We start from the raw sequence: 19,699 nt of genomic DNA on the forward strand, positions 1-19,699 counted from the left end.
AACTCCCACTTCCCACTGTCAACCACTTGTGGGACATCTTCTCTCCTACTCTATGTGATTTTCTTTTCTGTTAAACTCAGGGAATATTATTTTTTATATACTCAAGGAAGCTACATCTTAAATAGCACTGCATATAGTAAGAATGCTCACATACACACACATGTTTCAGTAGCAAATGGCAGTGCATGGGCAGGTGAGGATGAACAGAGGTATTTGTTATGAGGCTCTTCCTGACATATGGTAATTGCACATGGCTGTTGTTGGTATATGATTGAGGTATATGGTCATCTGAATTCAGAGGTGTTGCTAGGTCTGGAAAAGATCTGGGGCTACGCTAATGTCAGGGCTGTCGGGACTTAGGGATAGCTAGCTTTTTGGTTGTAGCCCCTGAGCTTCTACCGGGGCTACAACCAAAAGACCCGGGCTATAAGCACATCAACCTTCCACCTAGCAACGTCTCTGCATATAGTGCTGAACATAATCATATAAAGCTATTCCTGGCTTATATAATATATTGTTCATCATTTGTGACAAATCCAGGGAATGTGTTCTTTCTCCACAAGGGGAACCACCCCTTTTGGATTGGGGAGGTGAGCCTGCTACGCAATACACTTGCTAGAGAACAGGGCTAGAGAGATCTCACTGGGGGAGGGTCCTCCCTTAGGACAAGGAATCCCAGATGAAGAATTTGTAACATCTCCCTTAAAACAAGAATCCCAATTGTGTGTGCGTTACATGCGGACGAACTACGATAATAATGTACAGTGGCCATTAACTGGGAATGGCTTTGTTGCTGGCCCCACTATGTTGCCTCAATTCTGAAAACATGGAACCAGTGGTGTTTTCTCTCTCACTTCAGAGAGGAACGTAAAAGGACCTAGACCCATACCTGGAGAGGAAGAGCCATCCGGAGAGAACCTGCATGCAGGAGACGCCTATGCTGTAGCACCGTGTAGATCGAGCCTCAAGTCAGCACCACGTCGATTACGTGGTGGGCAGAGTAATCCCGGCACCCGCAGAATACTGCCAATCCAAGGTGGGCAGGGAGCCCAAGGAACCCTAGTCCCCTAAAGCAGGAGACAGAAGTGCAGCCGACACAGTGCACTGTCATCCAGCAGTAGCGATGCCCAGCAGAACACCCACTGTGATACAGCCGACGACCATGGAAGTGCCGATCGCAGCAACCTGATCCGCCACCTGCTGCGATGAGCAACCCTGCAAAGATCCAAGTATGCGGCTAATCCAGAGGAGAGGGAGGAGGGCTCTAAAGCATGGATCCACCCCGAAGGAGTGAGGACAATGCACCACACAAACAACCAGTGAGTCTGGACAGTCTGCGCTGGGCTGAGAGACCCAATATCTTGTAAAGGGGCGAGTAAATTAAGAATTAGAGACAGGCTAGAGGCAAGAGAGACAAAAACACCCGGAAGGGATGATCCTGAAACAAAGACCCCATGCGGGGGCCGAAGTCATAAGAGAGTCATACAGTCTGAAGGACCTGAAAGCGCAGCCGGGGCTGAGAAACCAAATAACCCACAGAGGGCTAGGAATTGGAATAACCTGAGACTGGCTGAGTATCCAGAATGTTCACGCTGGATCGAGAGAACTAAGAACCTAAGAGAGATTGGAATACCTTGGAGGGGTGAGCATGAAATACAATTCAGGAAGGGGGTTATAGCCGGTTGTAGCACAAGATTTACTGATTTACAGATATAAGTACTGCAATTAAGGACTGAACTTTTTGAATTGAGCAGAACACTGGTCAGGAATGCCCTTTTCTATAAAACTAGGGACCATACAAAATGTGTTTAGCCTGCACCAGCAGGCTGAGTCCTGATCTACAAAGAGAGAGACCAGAGAGACAGCCTTGTAAAATATGCTGACAAGCACGTGCTTGCTATTTTTCAGAATAGGGAACCACCATCATAGAAATAGGGAAAAACCAGACATTTGTCTTTACTTTAATAAAGCTGTAACTTTTGTGAACATGTCCTCTTGCCCGTCTCATATGTCTGACTTTCCACACATGCCAGTCTCCTTCAACCTCTAAGCACTATAATAGCAGGCATTATTTCCCCAATTAGAAGGGTACTTGATTTATCGACCCTGGGAAGACTAAAGTCGGTCCTGCTGCGGGATTCGAACTTGTGAAATGCTGGTGAGAGACCAACGTTTCACTTGTGTAGCTATCCACACTTGCCATGTAATGGGAGTACATCGACATGTGACTCTGAACCTGTGTGTATGTTTTTCCGATGTACAGCGGAGAACTTAACTAAAATAACTTGCTGATGTCTTGAGACCAATGTGGACTTGTGAAAAATGTGTAATGTTTCTTTTTTCCATTCAGATCCTTCCAGATGTAAAGTGAAATGACATAATTAGAGTGCATGTGGGAGATGTGGAAGGTGCAGGGTGAGCATAGGGTGAGCATAGTAAAGGAAGGTAAAGTAGTGAATGGAGACGCTTCATTCACTGGCCAGTCCTAATGAATTCAGAATAGTTCAACAGCTGGTAGGATGGCCTCAAGCAGGCTGTGGAAGAAGGACCTTGGAAACTGGATTACAGTGCATTATGCATGTACACATGTACGAAAATCCCATAATCCATTTGCAAATTACAATCAAATGACCACTAAAGTGAATACACTTGTACTGCACTTGCACGGGTACTAACTTGTCAACTGCCTGCATGCAACGTACTATAATCCCACCCTTTTAGTTCTACCCGCTCAGTGAATCACGTTGCCCCGGCTGAATTATCTGACCGTGTTCAGCCTATTTTCTTTGTGCTACAAGTTTGAAATAAATCCATTCATTTCAAAGATGATGGACATTCTCTGAGGGGCAGGCTTCATTGGTACATTCCAAAATGAATCTTTATCATCAAGAGCTGCATTTTATTGTATTGTACATAGACTCTGTCTAATAGATTGTCTCTGTACTATACCTAGAGCATTTTTCCTCACTGTCTGATGTGGATGACAGTGAGTGGCATTCCTCTCTAATGGTGTGGATCGCTGGTAGTGAGGCTCATGGGAGACTATTTGTATTTAAGCAGGAACAGGAGCTTTCCCCAAATTCGTTCTCTCCCTAAATTCATCAGTTTACCACTCAAACCTGAATCAGGTTCTGCGGGAAAGATACCAGATACCTGGAAATGAGATATGGCAAAGAGGAACATTTCATGGACAGCATGTTCTTGGAGTGGTCATCTTTGCCCTTTGGAACTTCATAAAATATAGCTGGCTTTCGATCACTCGTATGGTTGATGACGATAGTGGAAATCAATTAGCATAAAAGGTGCCAGGTCAAACCAGCACTACTGGACAAGTAATCATGCATCATCTGCAGTCGTGCGCATGCACAGCTCTTACATCATCTACTGCAAAGTTACATCCTGGTGTGCTAATTCTAGCCGATATGGCCAGATTTTCTGCTATTACGGCCACTATGGCACCACCCAGTTACACACTTTGTTGATGTCTAATGTTGCCTTGCTTGCATGGAACCACCATTGATAAGTGGTTTCCTCTTACAGAAATAACTATTTTGTGATATTATTGTTTTTTTTTAATTTCTCTTATTTCCACCCGTGGAATCCAGTGCTTTAAATTAATAAATAACCTAAATTAATTGTTTTGCAAAGTCGAAAAACTTAGCATATCCTGAGGAATCTGTATTCTTGCTTTGTATTCAGATCTTTTACTACACTAAGGGCGCATCGTACAAACTTGGATCTCAGTCTGAAAGATTAAGCATTTCCCAGAGCCCCCCAACATCTGGAGCTGGGTCGCTTCAGATCAGCAACCTTCAATCCTCTGATTCCGGAACTTACGTGTGTGAAGTCAACAATCCACCGGACTTTGCAGGAACTGGATCGACTGTGATAAACCTCACAGTCCTGGGTAAAGTTGTCATATGATGTTGCTTTATCGCTTACGTGTGTGAGGTAATGAATTTTGGGAATGGTCTGAATACAGCGGATCAGAGACACGTTCCACATACAGGAATGGATCATGTCAACCATATTCATACAACCATAAATAGTACGAGGAGAACAATAACAACCAGGCTACAGCCAATCACAATGCTTGAAATGCGGCCCACAGCCTTCTATATTGACTGCATTCCGAGTATTCTGGCAGAACCTCTTTTAGGACAGAAAAATGCTGCAACATTGGCCACCTTCCAACACTGCCCATCTCCTTCGACACTGATGGTGCGTCATCAAGGACAGCCAGAGGACATGCATTTCTTTCTGATTGTTTGACCAGCTTCCTAAAATGGGCATTTTCAGACTTGGGGTGGGAGGTGCATTTGGTGTTATTGGCCCACACCCAAATTAATGCTCAGAGCAGAAGCCGTGGGTGCATAACAATGGTAAGGGAGGATAACACCTGGTCGAGACACCTTGGGCCACGGTGTTAATGCCATTATAATATGGCAAACCATTAATTAAGGAGAACAATCAAAAAGATACCGACACTGATTGCACCCATGTTCTTGAGACAGCTGTGGAGAACGCTTCAGGCGGCACAGTAGTTGATGTCTTTCATCTCCGCCACTGTTTTCTCAACCTGTGTTAAATGTGTACTGACATCTACCATGGCCTGAGTCCATAAAATACATGACACTCCATGAGAAAGTGCACTACGCTACAGGACTTTGGCATCTCTGCCACAGACCAGCAAGTTGTGTCCAAACAGGCCATGTGCAGGGTCTAACCGGTGCATACAATGGTCTCAGGCTGCAGTGGAAAAAAGTAGCACAAAGTCACACATATCCATTAATCACTTTTCTGGCAGGCTGTTTGAGTAATACCCAAGGGGGAGTTTTAAGGCGAAAGGTATTGCAGATTGATTATTTTATAGATGGTGTGTTCAGTAACACCAGTCCAAACTACAAGCTGCACAATGAAGCGACTCATCAAACTGCCTGTCTTAGAAAAACGAAACACTCAGAGCAGGTCTATCAAAGGCCACCTTCTCAGAGTAGGACTGCAATGCAACACATGAAAAGGATCTTCTCGTGAAAGCAAGAATGCTGGAGACTAACTTGGGAAAAGGTGTAGTAAATTTATTTTGCCAAATCCCCAAGACATCAGAACAATATCTGAGCCCTGAAGTGAGTTATCTTACCTAGTGTTCGCCTATGACTCATTTATGTTTTGTTTGTCTCCAAATAAATATTAATACAATTGAAAAAAGATCAGAAAATATGTGGTGATATTAAAATAAATAGAATACAATAATGCTTCCTCAAAACAGGGATAGATTATCTAAATAAATCACTACCACATTTAATGCAAAACGAATTAATTATTATGGCTCTAATTGTGACGCCTAAACACATGTTGTCCAGGTCATTATGGACCACACACACTGCTTCCCTGGTTGTAGAAATGGGAACAAAACCAGAACGTTCAACAGTGATGAAGAATATTGGAATTCTCATGGAGAATGGACTCACATTTGAACCACAAGTTAGCAGCATAGTGCGAACATCCTTCTATCTACGCTCAGTTGGATGAGTCATGCCATATCTAAACTTGCCATGTAGAACACTTGTCATCATATCTCTGATATGCTCCCGAATCAACTACACAAAGAGCTTCTAACAAGGAATGCCAGGATACCCCACCCAGAAATCAGTATTTATCAAAATCATAGCGCACAGCCTCTACTGTGACTCATCAGAAGGGGACTGATCACACCATACCTAAGAAGCCTCTGCTGGCTACCAGTGAAGAAAAGGATCCATTTTAAAGCACTCTACATTGCATACAGAGTAGCAGATGGTCAAGGAGGAATTGAAATCCTTCAATCCAAAATAACCTCTTACCAACCACATAGGACCCTCAGATCTAGCAGTAGCATGCTAATCAATCCCAAGCTCTACGAGTCAAACAAATAAGGAGTAGCTTTTTCTACCCTCATAGTAAAATTATGAAACTCCCTTTCTAAAAGAATCTAAAGAACAGAAGACCGCCTACTGCCTAGAAGAATGTTAAAAACCTATCTTTTTAATCCCCCAAGGTAAAGAACAACTCACAGCACAGCAGGAGACACATACATTACAGAACACAGACATAAAAGCATCACAATTGTATGGCCTCGAACCCACAGAAAGAAATGTCACAGCAGAATGAACATAACTCAACAAAGAACAAACTTAACACAAAAAATAAATCCCATTAACCACAATCATTTTGGGCTAGAAGGCCATACAACCCTAGCCCTTCTAGCAACATCACCACCCGATGACTTCAGACATGCTAAAAATTAAATAAGACACCAGGAATAAGAGAAGGAGAAAATGGGCAAGGCACACGCCTATAGGAAATCTCAAATGGCATATACTGAAAAACTTCTGGTCTAGCATGCCACATCAAGCACCACAATAGAAGAGAAACCTTAACTGAGCAAGAAACAATATAAACTACAACACACAGCCAAAAAGTGTCACCATCCGACGGCCTAGCGTCCGCCAAGCAAATGTCGCACCAGAATGTACATAAAGAACAAACCCTCAGCAAAGAACAAACCTACATAACATCCAAATTCCATTAACTCTAATCACTTTGGGCTAGTTTGTCACACAGACGCACCCCACCAACCATCACTGCTTTTGGAGGACCTGGCAGCCGCCCATCAAGGGAAATATCACCAGGAAGAATGCAAGGAATACGGGGATACAAATTAAAATCTGCAGGTAAACTCAAATGGAACTTACTCAAAATGCCTTTGGAACGGATGCCATACAGGCCAGCCCATTGAACTAATCAACCATTAATTCTTGCAAACGCCACCCCAAACCAAAATGAAGGCAAAGGACCCTCTCCATATCCGAGATTGGTGAACATCTCAGCACAACCAAACTAACTTCACAACCACAAGAAAGGACACAACTCACTAACAACCTCATGTTCAATCCCCCTCATTCAATGCTATCTAATCAATGCATCAAATTACATAGCATCGAATGCCTAACCATCTAATAAAAAGCGTTGAAAGAAAAAGCATCGAATGCAGTTTTTTGGAAGGTAAAGGGTTTATTTTAATTCTAACGGGTTTTAAAGGTTAAAAAAGGGGTGTTTGGGCGGGGACCCCCCCCATTAAAAAAAAAGAAAAGGAAATGCATATTTGGCTTTTTTGTAACGCTTTTTTTAGATGGTTAGGCATTCAATGCTATGTAATTTGATGCAATGACTATAAACCCATTCAATATATGCTCAACAACTCTCCAACACCAACAGTTAAAAAAAACTCTCCCCACACCAGAACAGTCATAACCCTACACCTATTGAATCAACTTGAAAACCTCACTCAATGGCCAAAACAAAGCACCCTTGTAACTGAAATACTTGAGGTCCCCCATCTGCAAATAAATGACCTCTTGCGTAGAAATTCATTATCCACCAAGAAAACACACCGACACAAATGCCAATCACTCCTGGATTTACATGCATCCACAGTTGAACCTTGCCTTTTGCCTCTGTTCCCCTAACCATCTTGTCGTTCTCCCTTCAGATCGATGTCAGCACTTAGAGACCAGGGAAATGGCAACAGTGCAGAGTATAAATCTCAATTTTAAAACATGCATGTACCATGGAAAGGTTCCTGTACCAAAGCTAATCAGCCATCCATAAGCACCTACCTGTTAATCACTGCTAATATGTTGGCACTTTTGTGGGCGTTTTTCTTATTAACATCTCTTTCTTTCACCAGTTAAACTGCCTTCCAACCTTTTTTCATGTGCAGTTGGTCCGCTGCTGCAAGTGGATGTAATTAACGTGACCTCTGCCCCACCCATATGCTCAGCCTTGCCTCTTTCCGTCCTTAACTCTCAGCTCACAGGGCATCTCCTGCACAGGCGTTCAAAGCGAAGGGCAGATAACGAAAGGGCAATTCCTACTTAGTCCTCTTAGGTCATGGAAAGATACATAATCCCCACTCCCTGTATCCCAAAGAGTAAATGGATATAGGTTGTTAGCCCAATGGCTCATCACTCCTTCATTTTTTTATTCCCAAATTGGGTTTCCAAAATCCAGCTCCACAGGGCTGCTGTTGGGTCTGGGCTTCTTTGGTCAAATAATTACTGCTCTGTCCTTTCCCGCCTGCCCATTGGCTCATTAGTGCTTCTGTTTATTTCTGCTCAGTTCAAGCATTCAAACGCCAGCTCCACTAGGCAGATGTTAATTCAGGCCTACTTTGACCACCTGATCACTCGTCCGCACCCACGTGCCTCAAGCAACATTTTTTATTGAACCCATCCAGATATCTTCAGCTCAGACATACTGAGCCAAGGGTGAGAAAAGTCAAGGGGCCTCAATACAGGCCCGGGGGTAACCCTGCCAATGCTACCGTGGGTTGCCACTGGACCCATAAAAATGTACCGGCCTCTGACTTCCCGGTGCCAACGGGAGATTACAACTCCGGCAGCCCTGAAAGTCAATCAGATTGTATACCCGGATGCTTATTAACTTTCTGATGGCTGTCTCTTACACACAGCCAACAGAAATAATTCTCATCACCACTCATAAGCCAGACACTATCTTCATCATCGAAACCTGGCTCTCCTCACATCCTCCTATGACTTGGACATTCTCGTCCACTCAGGTACAGTATCCAACATGTTGACTGGTCAAGGAAGTTCAGGGAGTGGGGTGGTGGTCGTCCAGAAGACAGAAGTACCTGCACTGTGCAATGGCAAAGAGCATTAGAATCTATGGTGCAGATGAAATCTTGATTAGCACTATCACTTAAGAGTCCACTACTTTTGATCTCAGGTACCTACCACCTCATATGCATGGCACCTTCATGGATGAAATGACTGACCTGCTCTTGCTAGCTTCAGACACTGGGCCTCATTACGACCCTGGCGGTAAGGGGTTAACGCCAGCGTTAGCTGCGCCAACCCCTTACCGCCAATTACGAGGTCCCTTAGCGCCATGGAGGTCTTAACACCCGCTTTTGGCGGGTGTTAAAATCCATGGCGCTAAGGGACCATGGAGTTAATTACGCCACCGTAATTTACGGTGGCGTAATTAACGCCTTCCCCACTCCCATTATGCCCTATGGGGCAAAAATGGGAATGGGGAAGGGTAAATGGGGATTGGGGACTTACCGCCCCGCCAAGGTCGGAATGGGGCGGTAAGTCCGCCAACCACCATGGCGTAAACGTAGTTTACGCCATGGTGGTAAAGTCACGGCCCAGGCGGTAACTTACCGCCTGGGTCGTAATGAGGCCCACTGACTCTACCAACATCTTCTTCAGGGCCTTCAACCTACCTGTAACAAGACAACTAAAATACCAGAAATTATCTCCTTAGCCTTGCACAATCCCTGCACATAACACAAAATGTGCAAACCCAAACTCCCTTCTGGGGAAACATCCCTTAAATCTGTTTTCTCCCCTTTCCCCCACACGAAATGCATCAACCCCAACTAACTTGACTGGACAGAGAATACCCAAATCCCTTCCTCCGTATCACACACCCTGCCTTTCTATAAATGACAGGGCAAGCCCACCATGTACACTCATCGCTCTGCCAAAATCTTCCCAGTGTCAGCATTGGAAATCAGCCTGACCAGCCTCCCTGCCAGCACCAACGTAAATTCCCTAATAGAAACCTTCACCCATACCTCAAAGGAGTTGACGGGCACACATGTCTCTTTAAAAATATGCAGTGTCAGAGTCAAACCCTACACCCAATGATACATCCAATTAGCTGAGAGTAAACACACAATCACAGCACATGAAATGCATTGGCGCAGAATGTGCAAACCTGACTGTACACTCAACACACCAACCCTTGATTATTGAAACCAAAGCCTCCAACTTCTCCTCAACATTTGGGACAGCTTCTTAAAGGTGCAGAGGCTTCGTTCAAACAGTCTGTGAATTCCCTCCTTGAGCCTTAATACCAGAGTACTTGCAGAAATGCAATGCCATTAATGATTTCTTCATTAGCAAAATCAACATAATTAGACATCAAATGTTCACCTCCAAATCACCTGTGCCACTAACTTCTATCCCACCCCAGACTCCCCTACCTTTGATGTACTTTATCTCCCTCACTACAAAGGATCTCACCAACACCCTTGGAAGACTGAAGTCAACCTCCTATGCTGGTGACATCTTGCTACCTACCATCCTGGAAAAGTTCTCAGGTCACACTCGCATCATGCTCCTTCAGAGTGGCAATGCCTCCATAAACCAGGGCATTTTACAAGCTACTTAAAAACAGGGCTGATCCACCCACACCTTAAGAAAGCCACACTGCACCAAGAAGACCTCTTCAGCTACCAGCCATTCATTAGACTCCCATTAATTGGTAAAATCATTGAGAAGGTTGTGACGAATCAACTTCACAGGCAAATCACCCGCTCAACATTGCTCCAGGCTACCCAAACCAGGTTCCATCATAAATGCAGCTCCAAAACAGTCATCATCCAAGTCATCAATGATTCTCTTTAGATCATGTACAAAGGGGTTTCCTGCCTCCTGGTCCTCCTGGAGCTATCTGTTGCCTTTGATATAATGACCTGCCAGACTGTGATCGTCCTCCTCTAACAAAGAACAGTTCTAAATCAGTACTCTTTCTACCTCTTGGACAGATACCAGGATTTCCAGATGGGCCCCTTCAGAAATGACCACTGCTAGGTTACACGCAGAGTGCCACAGGTCTTGCCTGTGTTTTTTCAATCTATACATTCAACCAGAAGGATCACTTCGTAAAGACCGAGACACCTTGCTACTACAGTCCATGGATGACACCCAGCTGTACCTTAAAGCTCCCACAACATCACCAACCTCTGGAAATGCCTTTCCACTATTCATCAGGGAAATGTGGGTGACAAGTTCATACATACAACTAAACCCAACGAAAATAGAATTCCAGCTCCTCGGCTGCACCCATCATACAGAAAATCATCCAATGATAGCTGAATGAAAGACGCATGGATGAATTCACCCACAATTTGCTCCATCTGCCAAATCTCTCAGGTTTATCGTGGACATCAATAACTCCTTTCAGCAACACATCAACAAGAAAGCCCAGAACACGGGTTCCAGACCATCATGTTCTGCAAGATTAAGGTCTTCCTCCTTCCTCAGAACTTCTGGAGCGTTGTACCGCCACTCATGATTACATGCATTCATGGGGGAACATCCTCCTCACTGGGCTTCTTGTGGGATACCTACTGCACTTGATGCAACTGCAGTACACTTTATCACTGGTTTGAAAAAATTCAGCCATATCATCTCAATCCTTCATGACCTTCTGTAGCAGCTACGTATCCCTGCCAGAATCCTTTCAAAAATGTCCTGGATCATCTACAACACAACCACTGCCCAGACGCCCACCTAGCTTGTGGACAAGCTGAACATCTCGGTCACTACATGTTCTGCTAGGAGCCAGACCATCACTGGGCTGGAAACTAACCTAGCACACAGGGAAAAGACCAGGAAATAGTGCTTCTCCTCCTATGCCCCGGCCTTCTCTAACACCATCCCGGCGGCAATTACAACCGATCTAATGTTCCTGTAGTTCAGGACAGAACTGAAAACCGTGCTCTTCAGGGAATTCCTAGGCATGACTTAGGTAACACAATCACTGGTTCTACCAGTGCTCTGGACCCATTGTAAACTGCCCCCCTGTTCCTTGAACTCTTGTACAGCACGCTGTTGCTCTCGGCCTGGGTTTCACGCTGCATATAAAACTTGAATGCATACAATAAATACATTATGAGAGATGCAACGTGAACTCTGCAAGGGCACCAAATGACACACAAACACTACACATTTTTCACTCCCCCTTAATAGGTTATCACATTTGGTACATTTGCTTCAATGTTCGAAGACGAGCGGGAAAGTAAAACCCTACATTGCATTAGTGTCACGTTAGACCCTACAGTGATTTGGGGTGTGAACCACAATCATTTTTATCTTGGAATTTGTGAGTCAGAGGTTGAAAGCTGATGATGGGTGAAGAGTCTTGCATGCTTGTCAAATGTGTTCCAATGCTCTTTGCGTTAGAGTAAAATGGCAGTGTGCTGCAATATTAAAGCATGCACTTGTGCACGTAGCCAATCGAAAGTGCCACTGTTGTCTGTAATTTTCTTGCCTGTTCTCCCACAAAATCTCTAGCATTGCAGGCAAGATAATTCAATGGAAGCTAATACTAAAACATTGCCATTATCTAAGGTTGCTGCTTGATGAGTGGCCCGTTCTATGCCTTACTAATAATCCCTACTAATGAGCTACAATCTTGACTGTATTTCCTTTTTTTGTACATTTAGTCCCTCCATCATCACCAAGCTGTCAAGTCAATGGAAATGCCATTGTAGGAAGCGAGGCAACCCTGACCTGCACATCTGCAACTGGAACACCATTACCAATTTACTCCTGGTCCCTGCTGGGTTCCAAGACTCCTCTGCTGAGAGGCATGCTAGAAGGTAACATGAATGTGAATGTTTCACAATTTGCAATGAGTAATGTTTTACATTTCAATTCAATATATATAGCTCAAAAAGCGACGTATTAATTTCTTGAAATGTGCAACACAATGTAACACTCACCCATGCACCTTGTTGGCAATTAAACTTAAATGAATGCGCTATTTAACACAATGCCTGCTCCTTCGTCGTGATATAGCAAAGTGTTAATTAATTTGTTATGCGTCCATTATTATCGAGCCTCGGTGCTGGCGGAATTCTGTAAAGGCCTAATTGGACTTTCCATGTCGAGTTCCAAAACTGGGCAGCTGAAATTTGCTGGTGGCTGTAGCGACCCGCTTCAAGTCACCAGGATGGGTCGCACAAGATGCCAGGATCACCCGGTATAACAAGGATATTGCAAGCACGCACTAGGCGGCCCCCAGGGGGCACCCTGCAGCATCCGGATCACCGGACGCAGAGACAGCAGCTGGGGGCACTCAGCAGACAGCATTCTGAGGGCACCCAGGCTGGGGCGCAACACAAACCGTGGTCACGCGGCAAGACAAAGGACAATGACCACACAGAGACAGAGCTGCCACTTCCTAAGGCTCTGCCGCAGTGACCCTCACATGCCAGCGGGGCCCCTTTTATTGAGAATAGTCATGACGAATTCTTAAAGGGGTAATGCACCGACAGTTAAATGGGCCACACACAACAGTGGCAAAATCTAACCAGTCACAAGTAGTGGTTTGGGCAGGGCTAAGCCTCTCCATCAAGCTCACCCAGATTGCCAGTCTGCAATCGGAAGCTAGGTATGCCTGAACAAACTAGCCATAGAAGAAAAACGAGCGTCCGCTGCTAACCTAGTTCAAACTAGTAGAAATTCTTTGCTAACGCCCACCATAACGCTAAACCAACCAAGTTGTGAAAATATGCAACTACCGCTGGAGTTTTGAAGAAAAACACCTCGTCCTTGCTTCTGCCCTCCAATCTCTAGACCGCCCTCCCCAGAGCCAACATCCTGTTTCGTCTGAATTATGCAAACTCCATCTCTGTTCTGTGCCCAAGTGCAATGATAACCGTTCTGCAAGTCACCCAATTTATCCAGAATAAAGCCGCAAGAAACGTCCTCAAGCGGAAGCCAAATGTTCATACTGCTCATGTCTCTAAGCAAATTCACTGCGTTCCTACCAAGTTCCACCTTCTACTCCAGACCCTTTGCTTTATTCACAGAGCTATACACAACAAAACTCTTTTCACTTAGAAACCAATTCCAGCTGTTCTGACTCACCTACTCAGAAATTTGTATATGTTTCCCCACTTGCTCGGCTCTCACCTTCCCGCTGTTCTCTTCATCCTGGAGCTATCCTTTTCCTGCTGTGATCTTATGCAATTTGAAGCAACCTAGGAGTCCTGGCAGTAGTAGAGACTCTGTTGGCTCTCTTTTAAGCTTCCTGGCCATGAGCCTGGAAGGCAGAGTCACCACACGATTAAGCAATCGTGCCCACAAATCCAGGTGGTCCCCCAGGCAGTGATCAGCAAGCTCAGCCTGGCTTTCTCCTTCCCCCTTTCTGTGCTCAGAGACCACCAATAAACTTGACCCCTCCACCCAAGAATGCTGCTTAATACAAGGGGAGTGATGTGGGGCCCCAGATGCCAATGAGGATGAAATGAGGGAGCCACCATTAGCTCACCCCACCAAACACAAAACCGAAATGCAGTTTGCGATGCTCAGACAGGGAAGAAGCAATGTGAGGTGGACCGGAGGTTGAAGCTACCACCAGCAGGGCTTTAAGTAGATATACCTCTAAATCTGGCAGTGCTGGCAGAAGGATTAGTGAGAATCCATCCACCCACCTCTAAATCACCCATTTTGTGTCTTGCATGATCACGTTATAAAAGGAAAATGAATACAATTATGAATATTGTAGTGCAACCTATTCCCTAACACTTATTGCAAGTACAGTACAGGCCAAGCACAGTGGCATGAAAACATACAAGAAAATGCTAAAGTGATAGAAGGATTAATGAAATACCACTAAGGACCTTCACAAATAATGTAATGACTTATTGGTGTCTTTACAGACTTATGATGCCCTTATGTGTTATGTTCTCATTGGGACCTATAGCCTGTCCCGCTGACATTTGCATGGTCTGGTGGTGCTTTGCATGGTCAGCTGGTGCTTTGCATGGTTCTGCTATATATGTATGTCCTTGATAAGTGATTAGTTTGGCCTTCACACTCCGATGGGGGGACAGACATGGCCGGTAATGGCCCACCTGCCTGAGCAATGCTAGGTTAGTGTTCATCCAGGGTGCAAATGGCTTTCTATTGTTACTCCTGGAGATTGGCTGCCGTAAGTGACGCCAATCTCTGAAGAAAAAATGATGAATAATAATAATGAATCCACGATGCCCATTTCTATGGTGGCGGCCAGAGCTGGAGGTGCAGCGGACTGGAGCATAAAGCTTCGGTCCTGCAGGCAAGTGGGGGAAGGATGGCAGGGTTGGGGAAGGGGTTGGGATTGTTTTGCTGGGGTGGGGGATTGGGGAGGCAGCAGGGAGAGGTGCCCTGTTGCCTCCCCACATAAACAATAAAAATGGCGACACCCGGGTAAGGCCTCGGGTGGCTGAATCAGTGAATATACAGTGGCTGTATATTCTCACCCACAATTCCAGCCACCTGATTGGCCAATGGCCCTTCCCCGGATGCGAACAAGCAATACGCCCCATGTTAACTGAACAGATGGGATGAAGCTCAGGACCCTTGGAATGCATTAATTATTTGCACAGCACATAAAGCATCTGCGTTCCATCTGGAGTGTATTGTATCAAAGAACAGACAAAGGGAAGGCTTGAAAACACAAATAGCAAAGAAATGGAAGGAAGCATTGTGTGGGAGTTGTTAGGGTGCAGAAGGAGAGAGAGGAGACACAGGCGGCATATTTGTTTGGGCTAAAGATGCTTTTAATACCACTGAAAGGAAAAGTAAAGCCTATCTTGCCCTATTTTCTATAAGGGGTTGCCCTGCCTCAAAAAAAGAATAGTAAGGACCCGGTCAGGATGTCCGTCAAACAAAAATGTCCACTATCCTGTGTCTAAATCTATTTCCACATTTCCACCCCCCAACACTTTTAAGATACCTAAAGAAAAAGTGGCTGTCTTCTTAATTCCAGAAGGCAGTCTTTCCTGCTCCAGATGCTGAAACCAAAGCGCAGTTCTTAAGCAAAAGAATATATATAGTTCACTGTTCACAAGTTCAGCCAAACTTAAAGATAAACCAGTTCCCCACGCTTCTGTGGGGCGACCTCTTCCTCGGTTCTTGGTTCCACTTATTCGCAAAACAATGGGGGTCATTATGACCCTGGCGTTAAGGGTTTAACGGCGCCGTAAAAGGTGTCGGCGCCGTTAAACACTTAACGCCTGATTATGAGGTCCCTTTGCGGGACCCGACCTTAACGGCTGGTTTTACCAGCCGTTAAAGTAGGGTGCCGCAAAGGGACCTCGGTGCTAATTACGGTACCGCAATTTGCGGTACCGTACTTAGCGCCTTCCCCAGTCCCATTGAGCTCTGGGGCGAAAATGGGAATGGGGAAGGGCCATGGTGAAATGGGGAAATACCACCCCGCCAACCTTGGAATGGGGCGGTATTTCCCCATTTCACCATGGCGGACTCGATACAACACCGGCACCAACCATGGTGCTAATAGCGCGATGGTTTAGCGCCGGGGTTGTAATGAGGGCCAATTTCTCTCAAAATCCTCTGGGGAATTTCTCTTTCCCTGTCCCTTACACAAAATGATCCTTTCCAGTCTCCTGTCAGGTCTGGTTCAGCAACTTGCCAGACCTCACCGTAGACTTTTCCAATGGTACATCAAGTATGGGCTACTCGCCTGCCAGACTTGATTTTCACAACTTTCAGTTCCAGCGATATTTGTGGTTTTGGTCTCCTGCCAACTGGTTATAATTCTTCGTGTATTGAGGTGGGTCCTCAACCCTTATACATTCCACTCGTGCGCTTTGTTCGTTTTCTTCTGGGTCCCAGAACCTGTTCCTTTGTCTTGGCCATCCTTGTCCCTTCGTTACATAGTGCCTATTTGAACAGACCCGGTATACTCCCCTGCCAGGTGCTGTCCCACTTATGTGCACTCTCAATGTCCGTATCTGACTGTATTCTTCTTCTGTTATTCCCCTGTACTCCTCAGGGCATGTTTATCTGCTTCACACAGTTTGTATTATATTGTATATTCTCTTTTTCACCCACTTATGCTCTTCAGGATGGTCTTCTTTGGTTTAAAAGTTCATATCTTCTTGTATGCTTCCTATTTTATCCCCTTGTAATCTTCGGGGTGCCTTTATAAGGTTTCCAAAGTGTGTATTAAATTGTATATGATCCATTTCACCGCTTTGGGCTCTTCAGGATGTTTTCATGAGGTTTCTCAGCTCCCTCTGGCCCTTTCCCTACCTTTGAGAAGTCTCAGGCCAGTTTCCGGTCTCTTCTAGAGGTAGAACAAAGCTTCTCCATTCCTGCCATGCTCTGTGTTCTCCTTCACGCTGCACTGCAGCTCTAGCATCTTTCTCTCTTCTTCTGTTCCCTGCATCTTTGTTCCTGGTCTTTTTTGCTGGTCTGGCTTCCCATGTCACTGCCACCGGTCAGATCTGCCTCATTAGAACCTCTCGGGTACCTGTGTCTGTCTGTGTACCGACCTCCAGTCTTTGTACGCCTCTGTACTGGAGCAGCGTCTCTTTCCCTTTTCCACCAGCGCTGGCTTCTCAATGTCAAAATGAGCGCTTCTTCCATTTTTACCAACAGGCTGGCCTTTGAGCAGCTGCACTGTGTTTGTTGGTCCCACAGTGGACTTTCATCTTCCTCGTCAAAGTGATATTTTGCATCAGGCTTGCATAAGTCTCCCTGTTCCTCGTCGCAGTGTTATTAAGAATGCCCTCTGCTAAACCATAACAAATAGTGGTGTGGGGGATTAGAGGGACTTCAGTGGGGGTTAAGGAAGTTGAAGACACCAAAGGGGTGAATAAATACTGCACTCTTGCAGGGCCATTGTCATCAATCCCATGAAGGGTTTCCATTACCATGAGATCCAGCCTTTCAGTACTACCCCTAGGGGGCCTATCAGGTAGTGGCCTCACATCCATGGCCTTATGGAAAGGGGCCTGCCACATGGAAGAAGTGACAATACCCTGGGATTTCTCAGAGATAATATCCAGTACAATTGTAACCAACAAAAATGCAATCAGTGAAAAAGTAATGGTGAAAATACCTCTGCAGTGAAAAAGTTGCCAAGCAAAATGTAGTAAATAATTAAGCTGAAAAGTAGCCAAAAATCCACTGCTACAAGGGTAATTGTTAGTGTTAAGGAGGGTTTAGTGAGCTTGTGATTGCTTTGTTTAGGTTTAGGATAAGGGTTAGGGTAAGGATAGGGGTTAGGGTTAGAGTAAATATGTCGGGGTTTGGTTAGTGTTTAGGGTAGATTAAGTGTAAGGGTAAGTGTTAGGGTATGGGTTGAGCAAAGTGTTAAAGAAAGGGATGCAGAGGTTGGAAAGGGCTGATGATGTTGGCGTAGAATAGCCGTTAGGATAAACCTATTGGTTAGGGTAAAGTAAGCATTAGAGTATGTATTAGAGTAGCAGTTAGGGTAAGGTTAGTATTACAGCAAGGATTTGGGTTAGGGCAAGGGCTATGCAATTTGTAGGGAGCTGGTGATGGGGTTGGAGAAAGGTTCACTGTTCATTTTCGGTTTATTTTGCATTCAGCAATATGCAAATTAAATGCATTAGTGCCTTGATGGGCTAGTGTTCTGTGAAAGTTCAGGGTAGGATAAGCAGAGGCGTTGCTAGGGGGGGCTGGCGGGGCCGGGCCCCCCCTGTGAAGCCCTGTGCCCCCCTTATGCCCCCCACCTAAGACGAGCAGTGACCATGTTCTCCCCCTACTTTTGTCTGTGCCCCCCTACTTTTGTCTTTGGCCTCCTCTGGACCCCTCCTAAATTTGATTCCTGGCGACGCCACTGAGGATAAAGGCTGTTATTAGAGTTAAGGGAAAGTTTACAAATGGAGCTACGGTGATTGTAGAGGTTTCGTTAAAGGTTTGGGTCATATTTAGGGTTTCAGCCTTGTACTTTTGTGCATTTAAAAATAACATTTTGGTGACCTTATTACTGGCAACATTTTCACACTTTGCATTGCTTGTATTGAATGACTACACTTCCACATGACTACATTTTCCTGGGGGGCATTTTCACATAGAACCTGTGGGAGGGGCTTTTATATAAACCAGCATCAAAGAGCCTCGGTAGCCTTAGGCAGCAGGAAGTTGATTGAACCCCTTGCTAACAGCAAATTAACGACAAGCAAACAAATACGTGTATCGTGTTCAGGGTTTCAAGGGGGTGGGCAAAGTGGGAGATGGCCTGGGGACCAGATGGGTGGCGGTCACTTTAGAGCAGCCTGTTGAATCTCTAAGCAAGAAGTGGTGAGATCGAGTTTTGTTATTTGAATATCATTAGCAGGCCGCCTTCCTTAGCAAAGGTTAGTGGCTGAAGACAGAAACCTTCCCTGCCCATGGGAAGAGTGACAATTACTGCAGAAACTGGTCTGCCTGAATTAAGGTTGGTGGCTGAAGGAGGCTTGTAAAGGCATTTTGTTTTTGGTCCTGGCTTGAGCAGAGGCTCCCGAAAATGCATAGAGAAAAAGGTTTGGAGCAAGAGGGTAGTAGGCAGGGGCGGAAGACAGACAAATGGGTTAAACTGAGGCCTGATGCATGAGGAAATGTTGATTCAACATCACAATCTGAGTTTGTAGGAAGAGCATTGGCTCATTTCCTTGTGTTTGCTGTTTTAGGAAGATCAAATGAGATACTCTGGCCCTAATTCACAGAGCGTTTTCCAATGGTGTTTTGCCATCATAGCACTCTTCTGTGAATTAGGCCCTTTGTGTCATTGGGAAAACTCTTCTCGAAACATGGGGCTTCCATGTTTTCTGACACATTCATTCAATTGAAACCAACAAGACTACGGCTCCTCGAATGCATTGATTTGCTAAATGAAAGTCCAAGACTCAAAACCAGGTGTCCTGGTGGCATGGAGACACATGGCCACCTTATGTTGTTTACTGTGGGCCAAGGAAATAAACAATTGCGCACATAGGGCAATTTTTTGACCTGTTATATTTGTAACTGCTCAAGTTTTAGACAAAGGGCCTCATCAAGAGTTTGGCGGTAACTCTTAAATGCGGCGGTAACGCTAT

At 45.1% G+C, this 19,699-nt stretch overlaps 1 protein-coding gene across 1 annotated transcript in view; it reads left to right on the plus strand.

Annotated features, from left to right (window-relative positions):
- VSIG2 (V-set and immunoglobulin domain containing 2) overlaps positions 1-19,699 on the plus strand; it is a 239,734-nt gene that overhangs the window by 119,828 nt on the left and 100,207 nt on the right. Inside the window, exons 3-4 of the mRNA XM_069613915.1 lie at positions 3,700-3,907; positions 12,305-12,460. Coding sequence (XP_069470016.1) covers positions 3,700-3,907; positions 12,305-12,460 — 364 coding nt within the window. The remainder of the gene's footprint in view (positions 1-3,699; positions 3,908-12,304; positions 12,461-19,699) is intronic.

The sequence above is a fragment of the Ambystoma mexicanum genome, chromosome 9, assembly GCF_040938575.1.
Source record: "Ambystoma mexicanum isolate Mex_15411 chromosome 9, UKY_AmexF1_1, whole genome shotgun sequence".
NCBI lineage: Eukaryota > Metazoa > Chordata > Amphibia > Caudata > Ambystomatidae > Ambystoma > Ambystoma mexicanum.